This window comes from Sphaeramia orbicularis, chromosome 14, assembly GCF_902148855.1.
Source record: "Sphaeramia orbicularis chromosome 14, fSphaOr1.1, whole genome shotgun sequence".
Lineage (NCBI taxonomy): Eukaryota > Metazoa > Chordata > Actinopteri > Kurtiformes > Apogonidae > Sphaeramia > Sphaeramia orbicularis.
Window position 1 is genome coordinate 15,354,688 of NC_043970.1, and position 13,850 is coordinate 15,368,537.

Below are 13,850 nucleotides of genomic sequence, written 5' to 3' on the forward strand. Positions count from 1 at the left end.
CATACCTAACACTATTATCCATACCTTTTCAGAAACTTTTGCCCATATGAGTAATCAGGAAAGCAAACGTCAAAGAGTGTGTGATTTGCTGAATGCACTCGTCACACCAAAGGAGATTTCAAAAATAGTTGGAGTGTCCATAAAGACTGTTTATAATGGAAAGAAGAGAATGACTATGAGCAAAACTATTAGGAGAAAGTCTGGAAGATACTATTAAAGAAGAATGAGAGAAGTTGTCACCGGAATATTTGAGGAACACTTGCATAAGTTTCAGGAAGCGTGTGAAGGCAGTTATTGAGAAAGAAGGAGGACACATAGAATAAAAACATTTTCTATTATGACAATTTTCTTGTGGCAAATAAATTCTCATGACTTTCAAGAAATGAATTGGTCATACACTGTCTTTCAATCCCTGCCTCAAAATATTGTAAATTTTGCTTCCCCACCCTGTATATATATATATATGATTTATTGCATTAGTTGTCTGATGTCTTGTACCAGGTTTCATTCAACACATGTCAGATGCTTCTTGTCATGGGGTCAGGGGTCACATTAAATAGTGACTTTAACCTTTACAATCCATTGTGTTCAGTTTTTTGTGTGTATTTTACAGCTGTGCACATATTTCATATATTTTGTATTCATATGCTCATTTCAACCCTGAAAAACAGCTGAAAAAACAAGAGACCTAGAGGCTGTAACTTTTGCGCAGTAGTGTATATGTAAACAGGTTCACAAAGAATCCAAACACTGTATTATATCATGATCTGTATCAACACATCACCCAAGTGCAACAACACCAGTGTTAACATGAAATAAAGCTACACAACTCAAGTATTAATAGAAAAATGAACATATTCTATTAACAGTGTAAGTCCTGCTCTGTTAATATTACAGTAATCCCCACTGAGATGTAGTGGAGTAGAAGAAGAAAAAAAAAAAAAAACACTTTTGAAACCACTTTTGGTCAATTTATCATTTGTTTCGGTGCTTTGAGAATGTTCTAGACATTGTGTCGGTTTATAAATGTAATTGTTGTTTTGTATTTTATATAGGGACAGATGCATTGTGCCAGGTTAGAGCAGAATTGTTCATTTCCAGTTGTAGTCCCTGGACAAGTTGGTGTTACGATAAATTATTAAAAGGTCTAATGACTATGGAAAAAGTGTCCAGTGTTTTTACAAGTACAGTTTTAAGAACAGAAGTTATGGGGGTCAGCTGAGGGGGCAAGGGTCTATCTCCTGTAGATCTGCCCCTACAATTACATTATGTGATGTGTTAGTTTAGATTTCATTTCATTTCTTTCATTTATTTGGATCTCCATTAGCTTTGGCTCAGGCCATCATTATTCTTCCTGGAGTCCACACCCATCACAATTTTCTTAATACTGCAGTACACAAATTACCAAAAACACCCACACACAAAATAGAACAAAACAACAAAAACAACAACTAAAAAACATTCATCACAATTACAAAACAAAAACAACATGCATATTATACAGAACATAGTTCAATTAACAGTACTTCCCAAAAAGTAGTTTTTAGCGTACTTTGTAAATGGTCAGATATATTTCACAGTTATATATCAATGTAATGTCAATTTACTAAACATTAGCAGACACCGAGCTTTGGTTTGCCAATAAATACTCTTTCAGTAATTCTTCAAATCTGTATTTGTTATTTTCTTGAATGACTTGTCCCGGCAGATCATTCCATATCATCATGGCTCTATACGTCACAGTACTTTTCATTACCTCCGCCAAGGAGGTTATGTTTTTGCCAGGGTTTGTTTGTTTGTCTGTCTGTCTGTCTGTCTGTTTGTTTGTTTGTTTGTTTGTTTGTCTGTCCGTTAGTGTGCAACATAACTCAAAAAGTTATGGACAGATTTGGATGAAATTTTCAGGGTTTGTTGGAAATGGGATAAGGAAGAAATGATTAAATTTTGGTGGTGATCAGGGGTGGGGGGGCCCACGGGGGGGCCCACTGATCAGCCTTGGCGGAGATCTGCGCTCTCCGAGTGCTTCTAATTTTATTTGTTTTCACTTTAGGTAGAGTAAATCTACTTTCTGTAGCATGCCTTGTGTTACAGTTGTTCAGCGGAACTGAAGGACAGACATTAATGTACTAGCCTTAGCAGTTTAGTCATTGACATTTTCCCAATAAAAACAAGTAACTAGGCAATAAATCTGTTCTTTACCTTTAACCAAGCAAGACAGTTATGTATTTTATGTACATAGGAAAAATTAATGAACATTTTTTCCAGAGTCAAAAGTATTTTCCCCTGAAAGCATAAATTTGGCTCTATATTGAGGTTGTAGAGCTCTACCCAAAGAGTAACTTTTACTGTTTTTAGAGCGGGACCAAATGTTATCTGAGTAGAGTCACATTTTCTTCAATTTGAGTAAATTTTATTCGGGGAAATTTCCTGTGTATATAAAATTGTTTAACCCATAAAGACCCAGTGCTACTTTTGTGGCCGTTCCCAAATGTGTTTTTCTCCATTTTTAACCATTTTTAACAGATTTATCACACTTTATTCTAATATTATCCCCTGTATTTAGCATTTTTCCAGTGAAAATCAGTTATTTCCCTATATTTATTTCACTGATCATATAGATGTTCATAAAAGCTAAGACTGAAGTTGAGATTTTTTATATCAAAAACAGAGAAAACTGAAGAAAAGGTGACTTTTTCAGTTAAATCTATCATTAACTGAACATAAACCCGGTATGTCCATCCACTGTCACTGGTCAAACTCCACTGGTTTTACGTGTGAATCAATGTTGTAGAAGACGACGGTGTTTCCACGCTCACTACAGAGCCTCTGAACGTCCAAATGGGTCATATCTGATGACCATGAAAAGATGACAAACTGAATTTTGCACTAATTATTTACATGGAATGTTAGGATTAGTAGATCAACAAGTATTAAACATTTTATATCAGTAAATGGTTTGAGTTTCCAGTGAATGTTTGGGTCTTCATGGGTTAAATGAGATCAGTCTTAAATGCATATACGAATTCAAATATATACATGGATGCTCCAGTAATATACAGTAAAACACTGACTGGGACCATTTCACTGTACAATGACTTAGGACTTTGGATTTTGCTTGAGATTTTTAACAGAACTTTTATTTCTTGGTGAGTATTTTCCCTGTTTGGCATTACTTGTACTTCACTTGGGGGTCTTAATCCATCCTCCACCACATATACATACTATCCCGCTCTGCTCTTCCTGTAACTCACTTATATTTTCTGTACTTGATAGGTGACACCAGCACTGCCCCAAATGTGCTAGCACCTCCCGATGGTTAGACTGGAACATGACTCCTTTGGCTGCAGAACAACAGGGGAGCTCCCCAGATAAAGAGAAACAGATCAATTTAATTAAAGTGTCAGTCCATGTGTATGTAAAAATAAGTTGTTTACATAGCTTTGCAGTTAGTACAGAAGAGTATCCACTGCTTAAGCCTGAAACATAAACTAAGCTCTGATCCCAGAATATCGCAGAAAGACATGTTTACACTAAAATCTTGTTGATTGGAAACCATCTACCCACAATCCTCTTTGATTCCCTATTAGGCATGCTTTTCTGGGAATTTTATAATCTAGCATGGCATCAGCAACTATCAGTGCATGATGAATAGTTATTTTGGGGTGAAAGACTCATGGCATTAAATATGATGTAAAATAATCTCCAAAATGTGATGAATCTGTGTAGGCAGGACAGCTCACCTGCTAATCTGTATCTGAACGAGGCCCCGTGCTGCTGCACACTCACATGTTACATCAAGGCTTTGGTAGTAATTCAATGTGACACTAAGCTGGTCAGATTGGAAAGCAGAGTTGCACGTCTGTCTGGCTGTGCAGTGTTGTGTGCGTCACCGAACGGGACGCTGTGGGAAAAAAAAGGGAGGAGGGGGAGGATGAACACAGGAGGAGGAAGAGTGACGGGGGGGGATTTTGAAGGAAGCTCAACACATGACAGGGAGGAAGAAGAAAGTGAGTGATAGCACAGTGTGCATCACGGGCAAGGAATAGTGCTGTCTGTTTCTTCGTTTGTGGGAAAAAAAAAAAAAAAACTTTTCTCATACCTTTATTTCATCCTGTGGATTTTTAGCAAAGATGAGCTGTATCCCTGAATCGCACAGGTAAGATCTACTCCTAAATATCCTTTAAAGAAAAATAAATATGCAATGTTACCACCTGTTTAATCAGCCAAAGCTGCAGGAATGTAGATGTAATGATATATATATATAAAAAAAAAGAAAAAACAAGGTCAATGTGGGCTGAAAAAGACAGATAAGACAATACGGTTCCTATACTTGGAACTAAATTGATCTAAACCTTGATGAGGAAATGAGATTAAACATGGGATAAACATGTCAATCAGTGCCCCAGTTTCCAGTCCATTTTAAGACTGTATGGTGTGACTGTAAGCTGTATACAAGAGACTATCACACAGTTGCCCCACGCTAACATGTCAATCATACAAGAAAAAAAAAACAAAAAAAACAATTGGAATCAGCAAAGACCTCCATCATTTAATTTGTTTGAACAAATCTTAAATGAAACTTTCAGATTGGAACAACATGCATACAACCTAAAGAATAAGGGGGACGCTTTCAGGAGGATATGGGAACTTTTTATATTATCATAAGGTTTGACATGTGTACATAACATTTACAAAGGATGAACTGTGACCATGGAGTGATTTGATTTCATTTGCTCTGTTCTTTCTTTTGTTATTAGTTTGTTTCTTCTTTCCTTATTTCCTTGTTTGATTACTATGTTACTGAAATGTTAAAAATAAATAAAAATATAATTGAAAAAAAAAAAAAACAACTTTAGAGGCAGTTATGGAAATATAAAAAGTATGGTCAATTATAAATGTCTGGGTTTAACTGAGCATGTATTTATGAGTATAAATAAATAATAGATCAGAAAAAATAAAAAATATATAGATTATTAACGAAAAATTCTTAAATTCTCTCCTATTTCATGCAGCAATATAATATTATAATAGCAATTTAATTCATAATATTGCATTAATTTTTATGACACAGATATACAGATGGGAAAGAAAAAACATCATGAACAGTAATAATACGTTCATTTTTGGTATTGATGCTACAGTCTGTGAACTCTGAAGGGATGAATGCTGTAATAAAACACATCCCTTCATTTTGTGTTTTGATGATGGATTTGAGGAGTGCTGTTTAACATATCAGTCCAACATTTCAATTTCTTAAAAATCCATCCGTAATCTGCGATTAAGTGAGAGGTTAGGTCACTGTAATAGTGTAAATACAGTAGATTATGCTTCAGTTTCCCACTATTTCTTGTACTTGACGAAAGTTTCTAGGAAACGGGTGGTTTCCATGATTAAAAATGGGATTATCTACTTGCAGTGAAAGGAAGGACTGTCATCAAACAGCATCCCATATGGATAACTACAAAAATGCTGCAAAATCATACCTTTTTTATAGAAAATGCAAAAGTTTTCTTTTTATTTTACTACACATCAATGGTGTGAAATGGAGGATTGAATAAATATCATCCAATCTAATGTATCAGTCTATTTTAACCCAACAAGATGATATAATATGAACATACAATACATTTTATATAATTAGAGTGCTGTATATGTGTGCTAAACCCTCATTTGTATGTGGGATGTGATGGCAGCAATTAGATTAAATGAATGATTGTATGGTGCAAGACAACACAACACAATAACACAACACAAAAAAAATCTAAGTATAAAATGTATCCTGCAATTATTGGGTCAGAACATTAGGGTGTATGTCTTTACACTTCGTTGTATTCCATCATATATGTTTCGTTATACAAATACAATATAAAATGCTTCCTTTATTCCTTCTAAATGATTGTCATTCAACCTTTTAACCTCCTTTGCACCTTTCCGACCCTTCCACTGAGTCACTTATTCCTCAAGCCTGTTAAATTATTAAGTGCTTACTCTCAGATTAAGAAAGTGTCCAGTGCCTCCTCAACTCAATCGTAGTCAACACTGGCTGCTTTTTCAGTTGCATTAAACTCAAGGAAACATACGGGAACACATTCTGACAACTTAATGTGTCCGACGGAGCTGAGCTACAGCAGAAATCCTTCCCTTAAATCTCTTTGGTTTTAGCAGTTACATGTATTTTCCAATTGCAGATATGTAGGTCTAAACCTTGACAGGGCTGCAATGACCCATCTAAGATCAAAGATGATTAAGGATGGAGATTATGAAGACTGTCATTATCTCCCTGCTCATCTCGGATCTGTGCAGCCTCTTCAGACTCAGTAGATTTTTATTTGATAAAATACTGCCTCAGTGACCCCAAAAACGGTATAGTAGCTGTTCTCAACAAAAACAGTCCCACTCAGGAGACACCGAATGTTCTCAAACATAAACAAATCATCTTGTATCAAGCAAAGATTGTCTTGTGTTAAAATAAATAAACATATCATACCATACCACACAATAAATATTCATACATATACATATAAAACAACATTAGTTTGACAAGAATCCTAAAAAGTATGGTAAAAATCATGCCAACATTTTAGACTTAAGTTGTGCTTTTCTTTCTTTCTTTCTTTCTTTCTTTCTTTCTTTCTTTCTTTCTTTCTTTCTTTCTTTCTTTCTTTCTTTCTTTCTTTCTTTCTGTCTTTCTTTCTTTCAGTGAATTTACACTATAACTGTGGTACTTAAAGTAAAAATAGTTGAAGTGAATTGACTGTTGAAGTAATAAAATTCTAAATTAATAAAATGGTTGGCTAAACATACAAATTAACAGTTGAAACAGGAAGTTATAATAAACAGTAACATTGCTATACTGGAAACACAGTCAGACCAGCCGTTAAATGAATGAATGAATGATTGTTTTATTACATTACAACCACAAAAACCTGAAACAAATTTTCAACAGAAAATAAGCAACAAAAAACAAAAACAAAAAACAAAAAACTGTATTATGCAAAAGAAATACTTACAATAATGTTACTCTTTATTTACACATCCAAAAAGGAGTGGGAAGAATGAATGAAATGATGTCTGTTCTGTTCCATCCATCTATCCGTCTATATACCTCTAAATATTCTTTTAATTTACCAGATACATTAAACAAAAACATATGTGAACAAATAGACTAAGTAAAAGAAAAACCCAGTTTGATGTGTTTTTTTTTTCCGTTTATTGTTAAAACCTTAGATTCAGAATAAGAATCTTACATTCAGAATTTATTATATTAATGTATATAGGAAAAAGGATGTCTGACACTATTATTATTATTATTATTATTATTATTATTATTATTATTATTATTATTATTATTATTATATCAATATTAATATAAATGAATAATTGCTATATAGAGATCATAAGGAATAGAGATTGGGGGATGGAGCATATAAGTTTTTACTTCTTCCTACTCCTTTTCAAGCATGTATAATTTCATTTCATTTATTTATTTATCTTTCTTTTATCTTTTCTTTACTTATCAACCTTTTATGTATCATTACTGATATTTTCTTGGTTGATTTTTGTTTTGATTTCACTGTCTACATGTTCGAAATAAAGATGTCAATCAAAAAGAATCAGTGATGTGATTTATTATTAATGTATAAATAGGAATAAAAAGAGGAATGTCTGCAAACAAAATGATTCCAACTTTATGGGCGATAGTTACAGTATTTATATACAGTTATATAGTTAGAATGACGAGAACAGTCAAAAATACGAATACTCTGTCTGAGCAGATTCATGTTGAACCGTACTCATTGAGTGTGTGTTGTGTTTGTGCAGTATGACTAACATCATCGGTGCAGTAGAATCACCGATGGAGGACAAGCAGAGGAGAGGGAGCAGAGCCTATCAGGTGCAAACAAGCATTCAAGGATTTGTTTCCATAATCTCTACAGTGTTTTCATTTCACAGACCCATTTCCAAGTATCATCCTCATAATGTACAAATCTCCTCCCGGCTCCAGATCTTCCCTGAAACCAACGAAGACTCAGATTCTTACCCGGAGGACTTCCTCTACCGGAGGGAGCGCCTCCCCTCCATCGTGGTGGACCCCACGGAGGTGAGTGAGCTGGAGAGTGGGGAGCTGCGCTGGCCTCCACGGTGCTGCATGGGTGGAGAGCAAGAGGATGAGGAGGACAGCAGCGGAGTCCAGACAGAGGGGGACGGGGAGCAGCAGGAGGACACGGGGATGGAGGAGGGGTGAGGACCACAGAGTCACATGACCATCACAGAACCTGTCCTCAATCTATGGATTTACTTTACTCTGGACACATGAACAAAATCAGGTTCAGGTTTAGAAGAAAAAAGAACATCACCTGTTGTTAGGGACTAAACAGAACAGCACAGGACAATGATTAACCCTTTCATGCATGAATTATGAGAACCATAGTTGAGATTTTTTTCCTGAGTGTTTTTATTCCTCTTTAGGCATGAAAAATACAATGCGATTGAAATTCTTTTATGAACTTTTTTTTCTCCACGGTATTACAAAAATGTACACACAGCTGGACACCATGCACTTAATTTTTGAAGAAAAAAAAAACATGTATTTAAAACCCATCATCAGAAAATGAGATACTGTGTGAAAACTATGAAATAAAAACATTTTTCATGCAGCTGATCTGATGTTTTCTCACATTTTAAAATACTCTAATACTAGTTATTACTAACTTCATGCAGATAATATGCAAAAAGACAGTAATGGTATGAATTGCAGTGTATGGGATGGTGCATAAGCGTCCACTGTGTTGGCTGATATGCAAATAAAACAACAAAACTCATGAATATACAAGAGAACAGCTGTAGAATAACTGTCCACTGTAGTGACCACTATGCATGAAAGGGTTAAAGTTGGAACACACATGGATTTACTTCCCCAAAAATATACTCAAAGCATGCAAAGAATAATAAAACAAGTGTTTACGCAAACATGAGAGATAAAGGAAGCATATATATAAATTAATATCAAACCAATAAATATAACTGAGCTGGGTAACATAGGCAATAACTGCAACTCAGTACAAAGAATGACGACATCCCCCCTTTGGACCCTCCCTCCACCCTCTGCATAATCTGACCAGATGAGTAAAAGGTTCTCCAAGTAACTCAAGACAAGGAAAATGGGGTTGATACAATTATGTGCACTACATCTAGAAACAAATGCCAAGAAATAAAAGTCTAAAGCAAACAAACTGATGTCGTCTGCCTGTGTGTGCAACAAAAACAAGTCAAACCCCGCCCCTTGTACGTATTGTATCTTATTTTGGCATCGATCCAGCTGATGTCATCATGTCTATGCATGTGATGATGTCAGCATATCAACTGCCTCTATATATGTGCCAAGTTTGAAGTAGATTGAAATAAAATGTATGTTTTAAAGACATTTGAAATTTGGCCCATTATAAGTAAATGGGAGGAAAAAAAAAGAATTTAAAAATTCATAAAAAATTTGAACTTTGACCTACTTTTACTAAAATGTAATCACATCTATTCTAGGTCACTGGCAATCTATAAACCCGATTTGGTATGAATTCAACCTATACTTGTGCTGCTACAGACATGTGAAATTTCCGTCATTATAAGTAAATGGGGAAAAAAGATTTTAAACATTCATAAAAAATGTTTAACTTTGACCTACTTTTCCCAAAATGTAATCAGATCTATTCTGTGTCACTGGCAATGTCTAAACCAAATTTGGTATGAATTCAACCAACAGTTTTGCTGCTAGAGTGTTAACAAACAAACAAACAAACAAACTGAACCAAAAAACTTGTCTACCCTGTGGGGGGGCGGGGTAACTATAACTAAAATATGTTGATATTGTGGAGTATGACCATTAGTGTGGTTCTGTCCATTACATGTACTTGTAACTATTAATAATACATTTGAGGGTTAGTAGTAGTAGTAGTAGTAGTAGTAGTAGTAGTAGTTTATTTTGAACACATAGGATCATCAGATAAAGAATCATACAACATGGTCAAAACAAATAAATAAATACAATTTTTTTGCGCTCGAAAAGGAGTGGGAAGAAGTATAACTTATTGACTCCCACCCCCTTTTTACAAACTAATAATCAAACTAGATCCGCCTCCTTTGCTTTGTTGACACACATTTTCTTCTGTATATTTTTTACAATAACACAAAACATCCATAAAAACCATTCATATACACTTTTTTTTTAGTCACCTCATACACAATCAGATTTGGCTTATACTCTCTTATTTTTTGGTTATTTTTTTTCCTGTGTGTTCAATCAGACCAGACTTTTCTGATACTTATTTCACTGACTATTGCACACAGAACTGAGTGAAATCAATAAAACAAGTTCAGAAAAAGATGTGAAAATCTTTTTTTTTTTTTTTAAATACCAAAAGGGATTTACACATTTTAAGTTTATATTTTGTATTGTATTGTGTAACAGACACTAAATCTAGAAATACATCTACTTCCAACCTCTTTTGGAAATGTCAGCCCATCTCTGTAAAAAGGTGTGTCTGCTCCAATTACATTTAAAACACAAAATCTGAAATTTGACCCAGATTCAATTAATTCGTTGACCAATGGACAAAAATCGAGGTCTCTTAACACATTTATTGGTCATGGCACAGAGAACTGCATGAAGAGGTTGTAATAAACAATAGACACATGAAACTGATTTTTTATTTTGGACTTTTTTTTATTGGTAACTTACAGATAGTTATCAGATCACATTTACTCTTCTTTAATGACTCTTTGATGACTAACTCTTCTTTCTGGGAAAATGCAATCTGGTTTTTATTTTCCTCTGACTGTTATTTACATTATGGTTTCATACACTAAAGTACACAGAGATTGATTAGAATAATCATAACAATCACGTCATTTTCTAAATTTACCTATATTTGCACCTGTCAGATCCTCGTCTATCAGTTAAGGAATTATTGAGAAGCACTGAATGGACTTTGCATTTGGGTGCTTCGACGAAACTGGGTTCATTTAGGTATCTGGCACTTTGCCAGCGTTTTAGACACAATAATAAAAAAGAAATTTAGACACATTCCCCCCAGGATGTACCTAATGAAAACCTCAGATAAATGCAAACAAATTATATTCTTGCTCTGAGCCATCCCAAAATTTATGATTTTTTTAATAAAATACTGGGGCCAAAAATAGGACCAAAATTGGGGCATGAAAAGCTACCTAGGTGTCAGTGCATTCGACCTGGAAAACATTGCTGTAAATGGTCTTATATACCGCTATAAATAAAGACACTGTGTGAAATTTGGCAATCCTAGTGGTTTTTCTAATCCAGACATGCAGGTTTTTCATGAATCACAGTCTCATTCCAAGTTTTATGTGTAACCCATCGTGTCCACTGGTGTTACATGCAGAACCTGCCCAGTTAAACACATAAAAATCACAAGTGATTTTGCAACAGCTGTCATTTTGGTGAAACACTCTGCCTTACATAATTAGTTCGATTCCCAAAATGTACCTGTGAGAGAATAAAAGATATTCAAAAAAATAGTAGTGCATAATTTTTGTGTCCTTTTTACCGTGTTACATGTGGATTTTTGTACAGAAATAATATAAAAATGTGTTTTATCTGAAAAATAGTTTCTCTTCTATCTCAGCAAATATTTCTTTTTAAAAGAGACCTAAAGTGCTTCCAAACTTGCTTCATAAAATTACTCTACATCTTGTTTGAATTTTTAGGATCCATGTCCTGTTTTTAGGAACCAGTTTCATAGAAGCACCCATTTACATAGCCAGGTTGAAAAAAAGTCCCCACCTTACCTTAGTACATAGGTAAGAGCCTTTCATTCAATAATTTCTGCAGTGATGCTCAGCTGTAAATAGTTCTTTAACTGATGCAGTAGCTTCTCATTTCTTAAACAACCATCAGTTTGATACAAAACATAAAGATTAGACTGTGTTTCAATGGAAAAAGGTCATGTGGTCTGATGAGTCCAGATTGACCCTGTTCCAGAGTGATGGACACATCAGGGTGAGAAGAGAGGCAGATGAAGAGATTACCCATCATGCCTAGTGCCTGCATTACAAGCCTGTGGGGGCAGTGTTATGATCTGGGGAGGACTCAGGTGGTCTGTTTTAGACTCAGCTGGGCCAAAACACAGTCATGTCCCATCAGAGAGTGAACTTTAATTGATTGCCATTCCAAAATTTATTTCAGTATAAAGTAGCTCCTTGTTTTGGATAATCCCTTATGGTCCAACTAAAGCAAAAATACATTTAAAAGTAAAAATGTGGGTCATTTAGCAACACTAATATGTCAAATTGTCTCTAAAATGTCTTGTCAGAGCGATTTCAAATACCGTATTTTGACCCAGCAACATTATAAATCCATGAAATTATGAAAATAAATCTTGATGATGTGATGTTGCATAAACTTAGCAAAATATTGACACAGTGAATGCAGCCAAGTAAAATATTCAACCCCAGGACTTAGTGTTTTTTTGGCCAGGCTGCGTATTTAATAAACTCTTTTCTATGTACCACTGACTATTTCTTCTTCTTTGGTGCAGCTCGATCTCCAGGAAATCTTCTATTGGACCATCTCAAAGCCAAATGTCCCTGTCCCGTTTGACCCCACCTGCTTCCCCCACCCCCCCTGAGGCGGCCCCTCCCTGCCTGAGGAGCTGAACCAGAACAACCTTCATGAACTGACTCGGCTGCAGTTCACCTGAACTGTGTGTAACCTCTGAGCGGGAAACCTTTTGGAAAGGTGGAGCCTCTTACACACATTAAACCATTCTGACTCTGTAAAGTCTGTTTAACCTGAAACGCTAAACACATTCCAGTTTTTTTGCTGTAATTTGGACTGATGCACCTAGTTTTCAATAACCTGTGGTCAACTACTGTACATTGCGGCTGCTGTGTGTGACACTGTGAGCAGAGTTTGTAGCAACAACTTCGAGGATTTCTCAGGGTGAATTTTTTCCTTAGTGACGCAAATTTCATCTTGCAGCAAATAAGCATGTGATGAATGAGTATCAGAACCAGTTTACTAAACACTAGCATGAAAGCCTGGCCCAGACCCAGCATGTCTGTTATGACTGTTACTGTAGTAATAAAAGCCTCTACTGTGTCATGGAATAATTCAGTCATGGCATTAGTGAACGTACAGACATCACTTAGGAAGGGACGAAGTGTAGAGGCCAATGGATACACCAAGGATAACAATTACTGACATCCTGCACACACACAGAAATCACTGTTGCTATTTAAAATGTATTGTTAAGTTACTGGTAAAGACTTAACTGAATGAAAAAGACCAAAAAACATAAACAAACCAAACAAAACAAAACAAAAAAAAAAACACATACATTCCTAAACGCATTGAAGTGAAATACTTCTTTTTAGTTTTTTCTGATTCAACCTTAGGATGGACTTGTCTCTGCAATGAACTTGGAAATTTTACCTGCTTGGTGGTTCATAGAAGGTTGCAGAACTGCCTCTATTAAAAATGAACTGGATCATTTTTGGATCCAGTTTATACGGTGGCTGACAAGGGCCAAACACATTGCAATGGCCCAATGCATCTCAGCTGCAAGTACAGAAATGATGCAGATTCACAAACTCAAACACAAGTCTAAACGAGGTACAAAAAGAGGAGTGTGGTGCAAAAGAAAAAATGTGCTGCAAGAAATAAAAACAAATGCATAATCATCAAATGCTCTGCAAATAAAGAAACGATGCAAACCAAGAAAATATCTGCAAACGAAAACGCTGCATAACCAGTCAGAACAACAGAAGTCCTCCAATTTCCCTATTTGCAGACCATTTGATGATTATGCATGTGTTTTTGT

At 35.3% G+C, this 13,850-nt stretch overlaps 1 protein-coding gene and 1 long non-coding RNA gene across 2 annotated transcripts; one reads left to right on the plus strand and one right to left on the minus strand.

Annotated features, from left to right (window-relative positions):
• Window positions 1-598: 598 nt before the first annotated feature.
• LOC115432852 (uncharacterized) lies at window positions 599-9,937 on the minus strand. Its single transcript, XR_003937261.1, has 3 exons — window positions 9,841-9,937; window positions 6,918-6,926; window positions 599-613 (listed from the first exon to the last, which is right to left on the minus strand). It is a non-coding gene; the product is annotated as an uncharacterized LOC115432852 (long non-coding RNA).
• LOC115432851 (protein LBH-like) lies at window positions 3,892-13,344 on the plus strand. Its single transcript, XM_030153905.1, has 4 exons — window positions 3,892-4,156; window positions 7,822-7,894; window positions 8,006-8,241; window positions 12,567-13,344. The coding sequence occupies exons 1-4, from the start codon at window positions 4,131-4,133 to the stop codon at window positions 12,682-12,684; spliced, it is 453 nt and encodes a 150-aa protein (XP_030009765.1). The 5' UTR covers window positions 3,892-4,130; the 3' UTR covers window positions 12,685-13,344.
• The last annotated feature ends 506 nt before the right edge of the window (window positions 13,345-13,850 follow it).